This window comes from Chinchilla lanigera, unplaced genomic scaffold (assembly GCF_000276665.1).
Source record: "Chinchilla lanigera isolate Chin_1 unplaced genomic scaffold, ChiLan1.0 scaffold00041, whole genome shotgun sequence".
Taxonomy (NCBI): Eukaryota; Metazoa; Chordata; class Mammalia; order Rodentia; family Chinchillidae; genus Chinchilla; species Chinchilla lanigera.
Genome location: NW_004955442.1, coordinates 14,033,491 through 14,052,217, shown reverse-complemented (window position 1 = coordinate 14,052,217; position 18,727 = coordinate 14,033,491). Strand labels below are relative to the sequence as shown.

Here is an 18,727-nt window from a genome sequence, read left to right as displayed (position 1 = left end):
TGTAGACACACATACAAGGTCCTGTGTGCATGCTCCCCAAACCTTGAGGCATCCCAGGCCTTCAGATACTTGCCCTGCTACTCAATAATCCTTAAACATTGTCTATATACTTTAGCACTGGTCCCAAGGCATTCACTGGTGGCTTGTTTCTATTACTATTCAGTTCTGAGTCTCCAAAACAGCTTAGTAACAATGACATCTAGTTTCCAGAATCCATGAGTGCAGTATTTCTGAAAATGGGTGTAACTAATTCTCCATCATTCACCCTAGGAAGTTATTACTACTGAAAAAGTATAATGATGGTAAGAGCCCAATTAGAAGGAACTAGAGCTGACCAGTGTCCTCAGCTTGTTCCACAATTCACTCTATCTCTGGCTTGAAAAGTGTCTAAGGAGCGGGGGAAAAGCTTGGGATAATTACTACCCTCAGTTATTGTCATTCTGGGGGAAAAAAAAGTCAAGCTGTTGAATATTATAGCTCCCCCAGCTTCCTGTAGGCTGCACACTTAACCAAGGAAGCATACAGCAGGTCTAAATTAAATGTAAAAATGGTACTCAATGGAAATGTTAACTTTTTTGGGTCATAAAACTAAGACAGTGGTCCAGTGTTTGTCTTACATACACAAGAACCTAGAGTCATTCCCCACTACTACAAAAAAGTGGGCGATTGTTATTAGGATAAACACACAAAACAATCCTATATATGCAACAAATATTAACTTATTAATATCAAAGCATAAAGCACATTAATATAGTAAGGTCTAAAATTTTATTTAGTTTTCCAATTTAAAAAATATGTATCAAAGGGCTGAGACTATATCATTGTCAATAGGACTGGATGTTTTTATAAGATATTTAATAATTAGTATATGTCACTTCCATAATAAATGGATAACCTACACTAAGGAGGTGATAACAATAAAGCAAAGTGTGTCAACATTAAATTAAAAACAAAAAGCTGGGCATGGTAGTGAGCACCTGTAACCCAGTACTCTGGGAGGCTAAGGTAGGAAGATTATAAATTCAAGCCCAACCTGGGCAACCCAGCAAGATTCTGTCTAAAAAAAAAAGACCTGGGAATGTAGCTCAGTGCAAAGGCCCTGGTTTCGATCAATCCCCACTTCTCACTCCACACACAAAAAAATGAAATCAAATATATCCTTATCTCCTTAAAGTTAACTAGAATTAGCATACAGCTTCATTTATGCTATAAATACATTAGGTGTGTATATGTCCACGCATGCACACTGGGGATGTAATATAGGTTCTCATGCATGCTAAGCATGTCCTCTACTACTGAACTACAGAGTAGAATTTAATACTTTTTATAGCCATTCCACCTTAGGTAATCTAAGATCTAGGACAGTAATCCCTCATTTTTCAGATCTTTGTCTGATACCCTTTTTAGATCTTTTGTCTTAAATCGAAAAAAAAAGAGCTGATATATTCATACATTTGAAAACAATTTAGCCAGGCGTGGTGGCACATGCCTGTAATCCCAGCACTTGGGAGGCTGAGGCAGGAGGATCGTTCTGAGTTCAAGACTATTCTGGGCTACAAAGTGAGCTCAAGGCCAGCCTGAACTGCATAGAGAGACCCTGTCTCAAAAAGACAAAAAACATATATAATATTTTCAAACTATTTTATCACCAAATATGCAAAATCATGTCAGTTGATAAAAACAATGAAAATTCACAGTAGACCTACCTCATATATAACTGCAGAAATCTTTAAACACAAAATCTAATTACTAGAGCCAGAAGTTGAAGTGATATTTAAGGTATCTTTAAAATTATGAGGCCTAGATTTCAGAAAGTTATCAATTCTTGAGTGGATCTTACTTTGGAACAGTTTCGTAACTATTTCCTGTTGCATCTCTTTCAATGTGAAATGGAACCTTTGAAAGTCAGGTGTAGATTCCATAAGGTCAAGAAGGTAGTCCAATCTCTCTCTTACAGCAGATAATTTAAATTCAGCAGTCTGTTTCTCAGCTCCTCCGCCTTTTTGAACAACTTCCTTTGTAATCTCACCTTTTGTTTTTGGGAGACAACCCTCTTCATCACTTCCATTTAACCACACCCTACCATCCTGCAGCTTGTCTTCTAATTCTTGACATGTTTCAAGAATTTCTCTATAATCTCCAACTTCTAAGCCTTGAACATGAGTTGCCCCCCCCCCCACCAAGAATTGAATTCACGACCTCATGCTTGCCAGGCAAGCAGTGTGCCACTGAGCTAAATCCCCAGCCCCATAAGCCTTGAAGATCATAGGTTCCTTTTTGAAATGAAGATTTTCCCATGCATTTGCTATGGTTATTTGTTTTACTTCATCCCAACTTCTTGTCCAGTTAAAAATTGCACTTTTCACATTGAAGATTTTAATCTTGGAAACTTGTTTTTCTTCTTTATCTTATTCATTATCACTTTCTTCAAAAATTGCAAGACTCCCTTCAAGTTGTTTCCACCTATAAAGTCGTTAGCAGCTTAAAATCACACCTTGGTTCATTGGCCAAATCAAAGTTGAAGTGTTAAGAGGAAGAACATGCATTTTATTCGATCATCCTTACTAGTTAGTGATTTAGTAGAAGGATGAGCTGGGGAATTGTCCAGAAGTAATAATGTGCTAACATCCTCTTCATGGAATCTTAGAACACTAAGTTGAAAATGCCGGACCTCAGGAACAAAGTTTTGAAAGAACCATTCTGAAAACAATTCTCTGGTGAACCAAATGTCTTTACCAGGTTTATATATCACAGGTAATATACTTGTGTCTTCTTTCACACTTTTGGGAAGCTCTGATTTTCCAGTAATTACTGATTTTAATTTGAGTTTCATCTGCATTTGCACATAGAAGGGGAGATAACTGTTCTTTGTTTATTTTCCTCCCTGGCAGGCATGTATCTTTTCTATTTGCCTGAGTGTTTTCTGGCACTGACTTCCAAAAGAGGTCAGTCTCATCCCCACTGTACAGCTGAGCTAGATGCAATTTCTCCTCTTTGATTATCATAGACAGTTTTTGTCTAAATGGTTCATTTTTGTGTGTTTTTTGTCTTTTTTTTTTTTTTGTCTTTTTGAGATAGGGTCTCGCTATGTAGTTCAGGCTGGCCTTGAGCTCACTTTGTAGTCCAGGCTGGTCTTGAACTCTCAGTGATCCTCCTGCCTCAGCCTCCTGTGTGCTGGGGTTACAGGCATGCGCCACTATGCCCAGTGAATGGTTCGATTTTTGAAGCTGAACTTGGGACTTTTTCTACACATACTTTTTGGTTTCCAATTGCGTGCCCATTTCAAAATCTAAAAAGCCAATCAGTGCTAGCTTTAAAATCTGTTCACCCAAAACACTGTGTGAATCTCTCTGCAGCAGCCTGAAGCTCCACACCTCTAACAAGGACACCAGCTGAGTGTTTCTGTTGGTACCACATGTAGACTGCATCACCAACATCTCTATATTTGGCTCCTATTGTCCTCTTTGTCTTCTCAGCTCCTATTAATGGCATGTCCTGCTTCAGCACAAAGTCCAAAATCAATTTCTTATTCTTTTTAATGTCATAAAATGTTGATTTACTGATTCCAAATTCATCCATTACACTTTTAAGAGATCATTCAGCTTCAATCCTACTTAGAACCTTCATTTTCTCCTCCAAATTCAGTGTTGTATATTTCCCTTTCTTACTCATACTGAATTTGATTTCAAACAACCAATAGGAAAAAAGAGAAAAGTCTTACTGAACTGGAAAAAAATTAAAAACAATAAAAGCTACCTTAAAGCCTCAGAAGGCACAGGCATTTTTAGTGGAGGGTAATGGCCTGAAAGATAAGAGCTGATGTTTGAAGTGCTAGTGTAGAGGTAAAGGGCCTATGTACTCAGCTGCTGCTGCCAAAGTCCTGCCTGGCTGTTGCTACTGCTAAGATACAGGAAATCAGTTCTCAGAACCCCACTACTTTCCGTGGACAGATATAGCTGCCCCAATGCCCACAAAAACAGACCCTGGTGGAATTAAAAAAAAAAAAAAAAAAGTGATGCTGGAAAAAAAGGAGTGTGGAAAAACTCTAAAGCTGTAACAGTTACCCTGTATAGTAGAAATTCAGTGTGGCTTCTCCCCTTCCAAATAACCTGATTTTAACTCCTTGTCAGAAAAGAAAACAGTGCTCCTGTTGTTCCATACATAGCATTCACTGGGGAACAATTCACCTACTTGGACAGACTGTTAAGTCTCAAGTATTTTGACCCAAATAACTGGAAAACTGAAGTTGGGAACAGCTTGTGTAGAATCTTTAGGTGAAGGAAGATTAGTAAGTTTTGTTGCACACAGGAATGAAATCCAACTTTTATTGCATTCAATATGCAGTCTCAAACACTGAGCTTTAAACTTGAGTGTCTCTTATGTTGCCAAAGTAATGTGCAAATATGTAAATGATTTATTAATGGCACTTTTCCACTCATATCTTCTCCCTTTTGTATATCTGATAAATTCTCAAGGACTACTTTTCACTAAAATTGTTCTGTATTTAGGATATTATCAAGTTTCAGAATCATGGCAATTCCTTAGCGATAAGCTTCAAAGTTTTACAAATATTTTAATACAGTAAAAAAAATCTGTCCTTTCATTTGTTTTCCTAAATTTACAGCAGGATTCTAAATACCATACTTTTATTCTTGAGACTTTGGTTTCTCTTAGATTTTAAATCTCTTAGATTTTACTTAATTTGAACCAAGACTCAACTGCCTGAAAAAATTCAAAGCTTCGTTTATTCTATTCATGTTTCTGTTCAATTGTTTCCATTAAACCCTTTTGCTGGCAAACTCTTCTGTAGTTTTGTACCCTCAAATATTTTGTTCAGGTCCTGCTGGTGCTGCCCAAAGCCACTCCAGGTCTTTAGAAGTATACTACTCTGATTTCATGGTTTTCTTTTCAGACACACAATTTCAGGGGAAGAAACAACAACTGGCACTTTTATCCATTCCAGGTGCTATGAAGAAAGAAAAATATGTCAGAGGAAAGAGGAAAATGATTGGTATCTCAGTTAATTCTTCTCCTTTAGGTCAGAGCCTGACTGTCCCATTCATTTCCCAACTACAGTACATAGAATTCTCTCAAGTCTCTCATCTAAAAATGCAGTCAGAGCACTGAATTATGGAGCAATAAAGGATCATGAAATAATGTAATACAGTATGTAGAGCCAAAGGGGAGCCAATGACAGGCTAAGAAACTTTCTAAAAGAGGCAGGTATATCTAAGTTAATTACTAAGTAGTAACTATTATAAATGGAAAAAGAAAAAACAGCACTTCTTAGCCAGTAGCAGCACCATTAACTCTAGTTAGTCACTCAGCAACAGCATTTAGTCTTTTGTGGCAGTTGTGTGGGTGTCTCAGAATTAACTCAGTGTATTTGCTTTCATTGTTTCCTAGCTGTATTTTCATCATTTCTAAAATAGTGCTAAGCAGGGAAAAGTGAAATGTAAAGGGAAGACTTGGGCAACTTTAGTGGGCTCCACAGGAAGGGTAAGAACTGTGGCCCCAAACCTTACACAGTAAAAATCATCAGTGGCTCTCATACTATACATCGCTGGTGCTGTGCTTCCTCTTCTTTCCACAGGGTCTCTTTGCTTTCTTCTCCCTTTGACCAACTTCCTCCCTGTGTTATATTCATTACTGCTAATGACATCTAAGGGCAGTCCTTGGCACCACTGACAGAACTTCATTTATTCAGTTTAAGAAATGCCAACTATATATAAGCTCAGCATGATGAGGTGATGAGTATCTCAAGATAGGGACACTACTGTCCACTGCTTCTGAGACTGGGAACAATAATCACTTAAAAACACCAAGCACCAACCTGAAATGAACCTTCTTTGACACACATTCAAGTGACCTAAGCAAATTCTCATTATTTTTGTCTATTTACTCTCACTTAAAAAGGATCAAGATGTATGGCTCAGAGAAGCATAACACCTTTCTGTCCCAAAGCAAAAGTGGCATGTTTTTTCAAATCATTTTCACCTTAAATTTATCTAAGAACTGTCCTAGAAAGAAGTTCTATCCAGACCCCTCAAATTGGTGCTCTCCGAGTTACCTTCTTAAATAATGTTGTCCAGAACAATCTCCAGGCAAGCTGACTTTTTAACCTCTTAAACCCTTTCAATGTAGGCCAACTGAGTAAAAATGTACTACTGATCTTACAGGATCCTCTTTCCAGCTTTCAATCTATGCTCTTGTTCTTTCTGCCAGGCACGTGTCTCCACACTCTGCTGTGGGTAAAATCTGTCAAGATCCTTTATAACGTCTCCGACCCAAATCCATTTTTATTTCCTTGGAGTTTTTGTAGGGTTCAGTATGTCCTACTTTTTACTACCCTGTGTTATTTATGAAATTGCTTCAGTCCTTTAGATTACTCGAGGACAAAAGTACAAAGTACATTTAATGAATGATCCCTGGAAGGGGATAGGCTGACATTAAGACAATCTGGAGGTCACCAAACCCAAAACGCTAAGATTCATATCTGTACACAAAGTTAAGTAGATATTTATGGAATGCCTGCCTCAGTCAGGTGACTATCTTTAGGAAGTATTTTCATACAGGAGCCCTACGTTCCAGTGTAGCAGGTGCCACTGGTAATTTGTATGACCCTGGGCAAGTCATTTCCCAGCTGTCAATTTCTGCGTTAAGGAGAAAGACAAACGGAACCTATTTCACAGGTTAGAACGTACCTCCCAGGAAACAAGTTGTGAGGAAAGCACTACGCGAAGCACACAAAAGCCTCAGAGGTCGTCCCTCCTGATCTAACAGCGGCCCGCCAGGCACGAAGTGGCCTCTTCCCTGAGGAGGCTGCGAGGAGCCTCGCGACGTCAGCTGAAGCCACGCGGGCCGGGCGCACCGCGCAGAGCTTGCGGGGAGCGGCAGCCCGACCTCTCCCGGGCCCGCACTACCAGCCACCGCGCCGCGGCGCAGACGCGCGTGAGACGCGAGACGGCGACGCCAAGCGGCGGGCCCGCAAACGTGGCAGCGTTCACGCTTCTGCCCTTGGAGCTGGTGGCTGTTCCCAGCAGAAAGGGAGCGCAGGGCGGTGACGGAGTCGCGCTGGCTTCCCAGCCGAAGCAAGGGGCGGGACCGCACGAGGGCCCGGGGCCGGTCACTTCCGTTTCCCGTCGCGCGCGAGCCGCAGGCTGCGATGGAGTAGCGGCGGATGGGCGTCTCGCGGAGGCAGATCGAGAACTGCTGGTGCGAGACCTTGTGCCGCCAGCCCTCGGGCTGCACTCGCTGGCCGGGCTTCGACAGGCGCGGGCCGACAGCTCGGCTCGTCGGCGGGGTCTGGCCGGGCGGCGGCTCGCAGCTGAGCCCGAGAAAGCAGGAAGCAGCCTGTGCGGGAGTCGAGCTGTCTGAGGTAACCGAGCAGCTGCTTCCCTGAGGCGGGCGGGCGGGAGGGCGACGGGCGGCCGTCCTGTTCCGTAGGCAGCGGCGTCAGTGTCCCGAGTCTGCTGCTTGACCGGCGGGAGTGAGGCCTTCATCGAGCTCCAGAAGCCACGCGCTGCCCCATTTGCGCAAGTTCAGCCGGTGGCCGCGGCGGGCGCTCGCTCACGCCCTGCCCGCCCGCTCCGTGTCCGCCGCGGCGGCCGGAGACGCTTTCCCGCCCTCACTGCCCTTCAGTCGCCGGCCAGTGTTGCCGCGGGAGGCGGCATCAGTACAGCTTCTGGGGGACGCAGGAAGCCCAGTGGTGGAACGCTTGCCGCGCGTGTGCGCGGCCTGGGTGCAGCACCCCGTAGGCAGAGGCAGCAGCAAGTTCTGCTGATGCAAACACGGGAAGAGTCTGCTGCCTCCAGGCCGCGAAGGGCAAAAAGGAGCCTGCCGTTTCTTTAAATATCCGTGGCATCCTGGGCAGATGTTAGTTCGTCTCAGGGAAAGTGAGGCACACGAAGCTCTACTTAGCCTCATTTACAGGTCTAGATGACTCTTGAAGAAATATAAAATAGGCAGGCGGATCGCTTTAACCATCACCAGCTCCCTCTCGGCAGTATAGCCCAGCGGTAGAACGCTTCCATAAGCGAGCTCGAGGCCCTCTGTTTGATCCTCAGTGGGAGGGGGGCGCAAAACCAAAAACACCAACTTCCCATCCATTCTGTCGTTTAAAAAAAACAAAACTCGACATTATGTAAACAAAAGCCAGCTGTGATTATTAGTATTAATTTTTTAGGTCAGATAAATTTAAAATGGTGTGTAAATCTGCAGAGAACGATGCGCCCTAGTTACTTAGTTAAGGAGCTGCTTTTTGAGAAAAGTGGCTACTTTCTCCCTAATTATTTACCTTCTACTTTGGTTTCACAATCTCACCTCTCCTGCCATTGTTGATAGAGTTGAAAGGAGCGTATCAAATGTTCCATGAAGGTTCTTTTTTGGTTTTTGGTGTTTGTTTTGTTTTTTAGGTTTTTTTAAGACAGAGTCTCACTATGTATATAGGCGGGTCTTGACTCGATTGTGTAACCCAGGCTGGCCTCAAACTCACGGCTATCCTCCCGCCTCAGCCTCCCAAGTGCTGGAATTACAGTTGTGCACCACCATGCCAGGCTGAAGAGACAGTACTATCTTCACCTGTACATAGAGGTCTTATAAAAATTGTGCTCCTTCTTAAAGATTGAAGTGACCTATTAAAATATAAGAGAAACTCACAGTGTTCTCCTAGATTTATTTCCTTGTGTTCTTCCCTTATGGGAAAAATAGGACAGGAAGCACACCAATTGAGTCTGGATATTCACAAAACTCCTTTCAGCTATAGTAGATATCAATTTCCCAAGTACCACTGTTTCCTGAGTTGTTGAAAAAAAAAGAAAAAGCAGTTGACTTTTGTCTTCTCTGAACTGTGTTGAACTTTGAGTACTATGAAAAGAGAAGAGACCTGGCAGTTGATTTTAAAGGCAAAGCAAGACAAGACCTTTTCTGTTCCATTTTCTCCCCTAATAAGTAATAAGTATTAGGCTCATGTAAATCTGTTGCTCATATGAACTTTTTTCCTACCCTGCCTTTAGGAAGAAGATACTTTTATTTTGTACCAGACCAGTTGGGGTCTCAGTTATCAAAGGTGGCACCAGTGAGGTGTCAGACGCAGGAATAAAACTGTTGCTAGAGCAGAATGATGATGGTCGATCTGAAGGTGGTTGAGCATTTGGACCCTCAGATCAGGGCTCTGTGGGAGACTAAGGAACCTGTGACAGAAGGCTCTAGTCAAAATACAAAATCTCCACAAACAGACAGTCTTGATCCCAAGAGCTCTTGCTGGTATTTCCGGAACTTCTATTATCACAAAGCAGCTGGACCCCGTGAGGCTGTCAGCCAACTTCAGGAATTATGCAATCTGTGGCTGAGACCAGAGATCCACTCAAAAGAGCAAATCTTGGAACTTCTGGTACTAGAACAATTCCTGACCATCCTGCCAAGGGAGACACAGACGCAGTTGCAGAAGCACCATCCAGAAAGCATCGAGGAGGCTGTGGCACTGGTAGAACACTTGCAGAGGGAATCTGGTCAAGGGAGGAATGGGGTGAGAAGAAAGATTCCTGAAATGTACAGTGAAATAGAATGAAGGTGGATATAATGGCTGTGGGAGCAGTTATTTGAGAAATGATGAATTAGGTCATTTCTATTGTTCCTTTAAGACAGTTCAAAGTGGGATTTGAAACCCTAAGCACACAAGAAAAGTCAGTCTGCCAGTTCCAGAGATCATGGCAGAGACTTCGCTTGCGTCAGAGAAAAAGAGTTGAATTTTGCCTTTGGAGCCGTAATGAATTGATGTCTTGACTACGGAGATAAAACCTGAATTCTTAGAAATAAAAGGTATTAATAGGGGAGTAGGGCAGAGAGACCAATGGAGAGCAAGAAAGAAAATTCAACTAGGGAGATATTTCAAGGTGTGAGGAAAAATGGAAACAGACTTGAAAAGAAGGAAAATCCTAATGAGTAGCTGTGAGACAACTCTGAGAGATAGGGTCCTCCCTGCAGTAGATGAGCCTTCACTGCTGTCTCAATGGTTATTCCTTGGCTTTGCTGATGAGTGGAGAGCCAGGGTATGCTCTTGGGCAGGTGTCAAACACCTGCTGGCTTCAGGCCTACCGTGAAGAATACAGGGCAGGATATAAGTTTGGTGTGAAAATCATTTGGAGGTAGGCTGGAGCCACTCTTCCTCTTGTTTGTTCTATCTCTATTCTCTGTGAAAAAACCTTCCCTGACCATAGGACAATCTGGCTGACAGGAAGCTTTTTATTGTATCTCTTATTTTTTAAGAGAAGATGACAAAATAGAAAACCACTAAGGAAAGGATTTATAGCAAGAGAAAAGGCCATACAAGGCAATATAATTGACTTGCCCAACCCTGGTAGTGGCCTATGTTGAACTCTGAATACAGATGGGGCTTTCTATGTTGGAAGTATAGCAATAGCTAGAGGTTTGTTGTTTTTTTTAAGTTTTATATATATATATATTTACTTTAAAGAGAGTAGTAAAAGAAAAAAAAAGAACAATAGCAGCATACCAACATCACAAATAAAACAAGGCAAGCACGTTAAAAGTGATACAGGGTCTCAAAATGATAGGAATTAACAGTGGTTGTTATATTACATATTGTTATCTTCAACTACGTTGCTCAGATTACCAGATGTAAGAATGGAAGATTGTTCAAACCATTAAAGAGAATAAAAAAATAATTATTAGATAAAACATCAGAGATAATACAGTTTCCCTAGACATGGTTTTTGTTTTTTTAATTTTATGTAAATTTTCTCAGATTTGTGGATAGTTCTTTATGGATATCAGTGATTCACTGTCTCTCTGTCTCTCAACAGTAGCAAGGTTTTACATTTAAAGGTAGGAAAAGAAACATACTCTGCAGAGCGACTTTGGGCCAACAAAAAATAGGAAAAAAGTGCACCTTTCAGAGAGAACAGACCCACTATGAGAGAGAGGGCCAGTATCTCTTTTAAGTTCTTTTGTTATTTTTGGCCTCATACTTCCTAGAGTTTGTGGTGTACAGGTGTTCCTCCTGCTATACCCCCCACCAAAGTAAGTTCTATGGTAACAAGGATGGGGATTATTTCTAGGTTACAGCCCATGAGCTGGGAAAGAAAGCATTGTTGGAAGAAACAGCAGAGGCCCCAGGTTTCAAGCTTAATCCAGCAGAGTCCCAAACAGAGGGCATATCCCAGGATAAAGAATTTTGGAATACATACCAAGGACGACAAGAACAGCTGAACAAGAGTACTTATAAGGAAACTGATCCTGTATATAAGACAGGTAAGGAGTTTCTGCAATGGGTAATTTTGTTCTGGGAACTTCAACTGTGATTTGTTTGGCCAGGATGTCATGGGCATTCTCTGTGTACCCAGATGTGTGGATTTGTAAAAGTAGCCCTGATAGCAGTTGTCATGTCCCCTCAGGCAGTAAAAGAATAAATCAACTAAATCAACTCTAAGTGAAGGCAGGCATTAGCCTATAGTGTAGAAACATCCAGACCACAGAACCTCGGTAATAGCACCATGAACTCCTTTCTTTAGGAAAATAGGAGGAAAAGAAAAGATGTTTTGGGGCAGCTTCATCCTCATAAAATTAAGAAGGATTGGAGTCATAAATAATAATAACTAATTTTTGCCTGACTCAGAAGAGCTTATATCATCAAAGGAAAATAAAAAGGGATTTTACTTCTTATGACAACTAAGGAAACAGTCAGCTGGGGAACTGGTTTTAAGGGCTTGTAAGTACTTGGCTCTTTTTTATGAAAAAGTCACACACAACACTTGTAGAGGTGTCCCATCTCTACTGACTGAATCAGGATCTGCATTTTAGAAATGAGCTCAGGATGTTTGGTAGAAATGAGCAGTTTCCTCTGGCTCTTTTCCACCCACAGATGAGCCTGCTCAACAGATTCTATCCTTTCCTGAGCAGACAGCTACCAAAGACTGGACAGTGACTCCTGAACTCATCTTGCCTGAGTCCCAGGTGAGCTGTACTTGCCAGCTGTTTAGAGCTGTCTTTTTCCACTGGCCATGATTCATAGTAACTAAAGGAGCTCAGAGGCGTGTTAGACTTAATTGTTCTCTCCTGGGGAACTGGGTTCCTCCTAGGCTATATGCTGATTCCTTAGGGCCTTTCTGCCTCTCACTTTTTAAAATATAGTTATGTATTCTTAATGATGGGAATACTTCCTGAAAATGTGTCATTAGCTATTTTGTCATTGTATAAACATCATAGATTGTGCTTAAACAAACCTAGGTGCTGTCAGTCACTTGAGGGCTCTCTTTTTTTTTTTAAAAGTAGAAATACATTTCAAAATAATTAAAATATGATACAGTAAATATATAAATCAGTAAGTTTATTAAGTTCTATGTATAGTACATGTGCTACACTTTTGCGCAACCCAGTGCAGTAGATTTGTTTAAACCAGCATCATCACAAAAATAGGAGAAACACATTATGCTGTGATCTCACTAAGTAATAAAAATTTTCTAGCTCTATTATAATCTTATGGCTTGTAAATACTTGGCTCTTTTGGAGAGAGCCAACTGTTCTCCAGTTGGCTGGAACCACTGTTCTATATGTGTCCCATCATTAACTAAAATATCCTTACATGGTCAATGTCTATAATCACATACTGTTGATTCTTTAGAGCTGGGCATGGTGGCGCATGCCTGTAATCCCAGCACTAGGGAGGCTGAGGCAGGAGGATTGCCAAGAGTTGGAGGCCAGCCTGGGCTACATAGTGAGTTCAAGGTCAGCCTGAACTACACAGTGAGACCCTGTTTCAAAAAACAAACAAACAAATTTTTAAAAAATTTATTTTATTACCTATTCTATCCTATCATTCTTAGCCAGGTGATTAAGATGACTCTGTAGTGGCAGATCCCAAACTAAGTCCATTCTCTTCCTCAGAGTTTGTTGACATTTGAAGAAGTGGCCATGTATTTTTCCCAGGAAGAATGGGAGTTACTGGATACTGCTCAAAAGGCTCTCTACAATGATGTAATGCAGGAAAACTATGAGAATGTCATCTCTGTAGGTAATGACTCTCCCTATCTTTGTTTTTGTTTTTTGTTGTTGGTTTTTGGTTTTTGGTTTATTTTTGCTTTTTGAGACAGGGTCTCGCTATGTAGTTCCAGCTGGCCTTGAACTCACTATGTAGCCCAGGCTGGTGTAGAACTCATGGTGATCCTCTTCAGTCAGCCTCCTGAATGGTAGGAGTATAAGCATACACTGCCATGTCTAGCTTCCTACACTTTGTGTCCTATGTTGCATTCTTGGCTTACTGAGAATGAAATCCTGTTAGCCTCATGCTTTTTGTAAGTGATTGGCTCTTAGCTCACTGGTATGGGGAAGGGGAAATGGATATCCAGATCACCTGAATTTTTTTTTTCCAAATGTAAATGGTTATTTCATCCTACATGGAATTCATCATCCATTCCTCTTCTCTGAGATCTGCTCTTCTGTTTCTTTACTCAGTAAAGGCACCATCATTACCCAGTTACTCAGGGCAGAAAATGTATGAGCTTCCTTTCATCTCCCCTTCATATCCCATTAGTAACACAATAGCAACATTTTTTAGCTCAACTTTCCCATATATCTTGAGTCTAGCTATGCCTCAGCCCTGTGAACTGTTAAGCATCATAGTCTAAGCCAGCATTATGTTGCATTAGATAGCTTTCTAACACCCTGCCTATACGCTTATCTTCCCAGTCTACTTCCCATAGAGCAACCAGAACTTTTAACAGAAAACCTCATCAGATTTCCTTGCTTCAAAATCACTTCCCTGCAGTAATTTCTTAAATTCAGAATAAAATGCAGATTCCTTACCTCATGACCCTCCTTGATGTGTCCTCATGTCCTGCTTTTTGTGCCCCTGTTCACCCTTCTGTAGGCATATTGGTTTTCCTGCTGTTTCTTGACATTGGTATGCTCATTTTACTTTCCTTTTCCTCTGACTGGTACTCTTTTTCTGCCACATAACAGAAAACGTGTTTTTCAGTTTATTCTCAAATACTGCTTTCTCAAAAAAGACTTCTATACAGCCTTATCTAAAATGGGCTTTCAGGATTAAAATCTTAGAATTATTTTTACTATCTTCAGTTTTCTTTAAAACATAATTTCCTGAAATTATTTTATTTATTGACAAATTGACTCACTATGCCAATAGAATGTAAACTTCATGAAATCTGGGGACTGTGACTTCTTTACCACTATATCGCCACCTTACAAAGCAGTGCCTAGTACATCCTAGCCATGTAGTAATTATTTATTTATGTATTTATTTATGGTGTTGAGGATTGAACCCAGGGCCTTGCTAAGCATGTGGTCTAATACTGTGTTATATCCCTGACCCCAACAAATTTTTATTGCAGCAATTATTAATAGATATGTTCAACACGGGACAGCCTATTCAGAAAGGGTCCACCTCTTCCTGGATTCCTCTATTTGGATGTGAAATTGAGTTATAAGAGGGATAGAAATCTGTCCTAGTTCAGGGCCAGGTACTAAATAAATAGAAGCTAAGTAAGCAACTATAACTATGACAGTAATCTCTTATGCATATGATATCCAACTTGTCCTTGACACTGGCTCCACTATACCTAGTCTTATTCAGAATGAATCCTCTTAGAAGTTATTGACCAGCCTATCTTTCTCATAACCTCCGCAAGTTTGTTTTCTCCTTTGGTCAAAAATGGGTTATTCTTAGTGGAAGAAGAGAGTAAATATGTAGTGGGTTGATATTCCCTGTATCATTTTCATTGATCCATCTTGGAGATTATTTCTCTACTTTGTATGTTCACCCATGAATGCTATATAATAAAAACATGATAGTGAATCTTGGAATCTGTTCATCATTTGGGTAACAAACTATAAAAGTATTTTTTATTCTTCTTGAATAGTTTGAAATTAGTAGGATTGGTAAGTTATAATCCTTGATGTAATTTTTTTCGATTTTACAGCATTATTTGGGCTCCCCAAACCTAAAGTGATCTCCTGTCTAGAACAAGGGGAAGAGCCATGGGTTCAAGGGCCCTTGGATTTCAAAGACAGTCCCAGAGAGTCACCTACAGGTAAATACACTATTGGAAGAGGAGACATATGCCTTGATGCAGACCTTTACAAGGACTTACATTTTAGGATTCTGTTCCTCTGGTGGTGGTAGTTGTACATATGTATGTTTCTGTTGGTTAAGATTGAACCCAGGTCCTTGCCCTGGCAAGTGCTGTACCACTGAGTTACTTCCCCAGCCAGTTAACTTTTTATTGTGAGCCAAAGTCTTGCTAAGTTGCTCAAGCTGGCCTTAAATCTGTGATTCTTCTACCCCAGCTTTTCAGGTAGCTGGGATTACATGTGTTTGTTACCATACCTGCCTTTCTCTCTCTTTTTTTTTTTTTTTAATTAATCATCATTGAATTTTCCTTTCCTGTGGTTTTGTTGTTCTGGGATACATATAGCTGATTCTTATGTTTATCCCAACAGAATTAAAGCTAAGAAGTGACACTGAAAATCAGCAATCTGTTGCCCTTTCTGCTTTAGAAATACATGCACCAAGAGACATAGTATCAAAAAAGGCCAAAGTGAATGTTCACCTGCAAACAAGCAAAGAAAATCATAGTGACATGCACAGAGTAGGGAAATGGTACAGAGATTTTCCAGTGAAGAAAAGAAGGAAACTGTCAACATGGAAACAAGAGTTGCTGAAACTAATGGATCTTCACAAGAAAGACCGTATAGGAGAGAAGCCTTTTAAATGCCAGGAATGTGGGAAAAGCTTCAGAGTTAGCTCTGACCTTATTAAGCACCAAAGAATTCACACTGAAGAGAAACCATATAAGTGTCCACAGTGTGATAAGAGATTTAGATGGAGTTCAGATCTTAATAAGCACTTAACAACGCACCAAGGAATAAAACCATATAAATGTTCATGGTGTGGGAAAAGCTTCAGTCAAAATACAAATCTTCACACACATCAAAGAACTCACACAGGAGAGAAGCCCTTTACATGTTATGAATGTGGGAAAAAATTCAGTCAGAACTCTCACCTTATTAAACACCGCAGAACCCACACAGGTGAGCAGCCTTACAGCTGTGGTGTATGCAAGAGAAACTTTAGCAGGCGATCAAGTCTTCTTAGACACCAGAAAATCCACCGATGAAGGAAAGTGTGTCCAATGTCCTCATTCTGAAAAAACTCAACAAGTGGAGCTTTATAGTAAAGTTGAAGACAAGCAGAATTGTGAAGCATGAAGAGTTTTTCATCATTGGAAAATTTGGGGATATAGATACATTGTTTCACAGAAAGAAATCAAAGTTGTATGTTAAGGGTAGGTTAGCTGTACTACTTTCTGTTTTTATTATTATCTGCCAGGGAGTTCCTTAGCAAGAAAGGTGTTCTAAGACAGTAGTGGCAAACTTACAGCACACATCTTCATTGGGCTGTTTGTTATCGTTGAAAGCCCTAAAAGGTTTGCCATCACTATTCTAGAAGCACTCTGAATAAGGAAAAGGTTGTTTTAGGATTGTACTTGGAAAAATAGTAATTTCAATTTAAGGTTGCAGATGCAGCCAATGAGTTGTCTATTAAAAGTAAATATTGTTACTTTTGCACTGATCTTCCACTCTGGAATGTACATGTTGGAAATATTTATAGCATTGTCTTTAAGACAAAAAAAAAAATGTGTCTGTTTAATTGCAAACTATTGTCTTCAGAATTGTAGGCTTACCAATTTTAATAGTCTTTGCTGGGCAGAGATGAATTCTCCTAGAACATTTTCCAGCAGCTAAATTGGATATTCTCTCTTGTCTTTGGACACTGTTCACAAAGTTGGACGTCATTTGAGTTCCTTCTTGAACTTTTTAGGAACCTGAGCTCTTGAATCCTGTTAACATAATTGCTACTGTTATGAAATAATTTATTTTACCAGTAGGTAGTCTGCCAAATGAACTAATAATGCACTATTTTATGTCTCACTGGTGATGTTTGGGAAATGGAGAACATCTCTAATGAGATCATACAGAAACGGGTTGGAATTTGTAGCCATGATTATATATGAGATGTAAAGAGTTTTCTGCAATAAAAGAAATTAGACTTTTTTTTTAACTACAAAATGTCAGTAGAGCAGTCATAAATATTAACACTTATCCAAGGCATGAAAGAAAATTTATGAGTGTTTAGGATCAACTTCTTTTGGTTTTTGTTTACTTTTTAATTTGGCTTTTATTTGTCATTGAGGATGAGAGTTATGTTTGTATGAAAACTGGAATGTATATGCTATAGGCAGGATTCTGTTGGTTACTTAACGTGGATACTGAGCATCTAGTCAGGAGATTGAGTTCCCAAAAGGAACAGTTTGGGAACTTATGGTTGATATTAAGCAAAGATAAGCAAATCAACATCTGTGTTTTGTCTTAAAATGAAAGCTGAGAGGGTGAGTTTACCTGTCTTTTCTATCCAGGGCAGTATTTATAGCAATCTCAGGTAATAAATTTATTAAGATTGCTGATAGTCTGTAATATATGGATTTTCATCTAATTCAGCTGTTTTAGCTGCAACAGTGACTCAGGTGTTTTATAGTTTGGGATTTTGGGTATACCAGGAAAGAGGTTAAAGAAATTATTTCTCCCAAGTCATTTATAAATGAAATTGAGGCTCATAGAGTTACATAGACATCCCAAAACCCCATTACTATAGGACCTGTTAGATATCACTTAGTTTCATCTGTCAGATATGAAGGCAAAATTAGTAGGACCAATTTGTTTTGTAATGCCTACTTAACCAGACTGAATAACATTGTGTTGTATCTAATTCTAGCTTTAAAACATTCCTGTTTTTTGATTGGTTCCTGAAGTATGCTGTTTTTCCTGAATATCTTCATCTTCTTTATAAAATAGAGTTAACAATCAACTTGATTTTATTCTGGGGATTTGATGGATTAATGAAAGTGGATCACCTAAAACAGGGCCTGATCCATAGTAGATGCACAGTCTGTATGTTTTCTTTCCCTTTTCCTTTCTTTCCAGTGATAAGTTGGGTGGGCTGACTGCAATAAAAAGAAATGTGTGTGTGGCTATTACAGCTCCAATCCAGAGGTGAACATTTGTGGTAATGGTTATACTGAGCTGATTTGATCCTTGGTTTTGGTGCTTTATGTTATTTGTCGCAGGAACCATCTACGTAATTGTCTGAAGTTCTCCGCAATTTTATTTCATAAGTTATATGAAGTATTCTTTTTAAGGCTAGCTATTGCTGGTACATATAGCAGCCTCTCAGCCTTAGATCTTGGGCTTCTGTCTCTTTGCGTAGGAAATAAGGGGATTTCTTCCTGATCCTATATTCACTCAGTTAATTTGAGGGTCTTTTGTGTTCTAGCGACTATACTAGACTGAAGCTACAGCAAATGAGATAAAAACACATTCTTTAACAGTTTTTATTCTAGTAAAGAGGACAAAAAAGGAAAATAGTTTTTTCCTTGCTATTTGCAGTAAGACTGGGTCATGAGATAGTTTTTCTTAGTGGGTTGTAAGCAGAAGCCTCACTTCTGGGCTGAAGGTTTTATTCACTGGTACAAGACCCCTTTCCTTTCCTGTATCAATCATGGAAACATACAGAGTAGCCATGAGATCAAGCAATTGGGAATGCTGAGTCCCCACATGAAGAGCAGCTATTCTGGAGTCCCCAGACCTGTAATGGACTTTATGGGAAGGAGAAATAAATGTTACATTAAATCATGGA

The 18,727-nt window shown here is 40.2% G+C and overlaps 2 protein-coding genes across 2 annotated transcripts; one reads left to right on the top strand and one right to left on the bottom strand.

The window, feature by feature from the left end:
* Nucleotides 1-4,719: 4,719 nt before the first annotated feature.
* On the bottom strand, nucleotides 4,720-7,926 carry LOC106149287. The gene is made up of 3 exons (XM_013517649.1): nucleotides 7,574-7,926; nucleotides 6,705-7,435; nucleotides 4,720-4,966 (listed from the first exon to the last, which is right to left on the bottom strand). The coding sequence occupies exons 1-3, from the start codon at nucleotides 7,924-7,926 to the stop codon at nucleotides 4,923-4,925; spliced, it is 1,128 nt and encodes a 375-aa protein (XP_013373103.1). The 3' UTR covers nucleotides 4,720-4,922.
* Nucleotides 7,132-18,727, top strand: Znf75a (zinc finger protein 75a). The gene is made up of 7 exons (XM_005391351.2): nucleotides 7,132-7,378; nucleotides 9,015-9,526; nucleotides 11,079-11,271; nucleotides 11,882-11,973; nucleotides 12,904-13,030; nucleotides 14,955-15,065; nucleotides 15,475-18,727. Exons 2-7 carry the CDS (start codon nucleotides 9,119-9,121, stop codon nucleotides 16,149-16,151), a joined length of 1,608 nt encoding a protein of 535 aa, XP_005391408.1. The 5' UTR covers nucleotides 7,132-7,378; nucleotides 9,015-9,118; the 3' UTR covers nucleotides 16,152-18,727.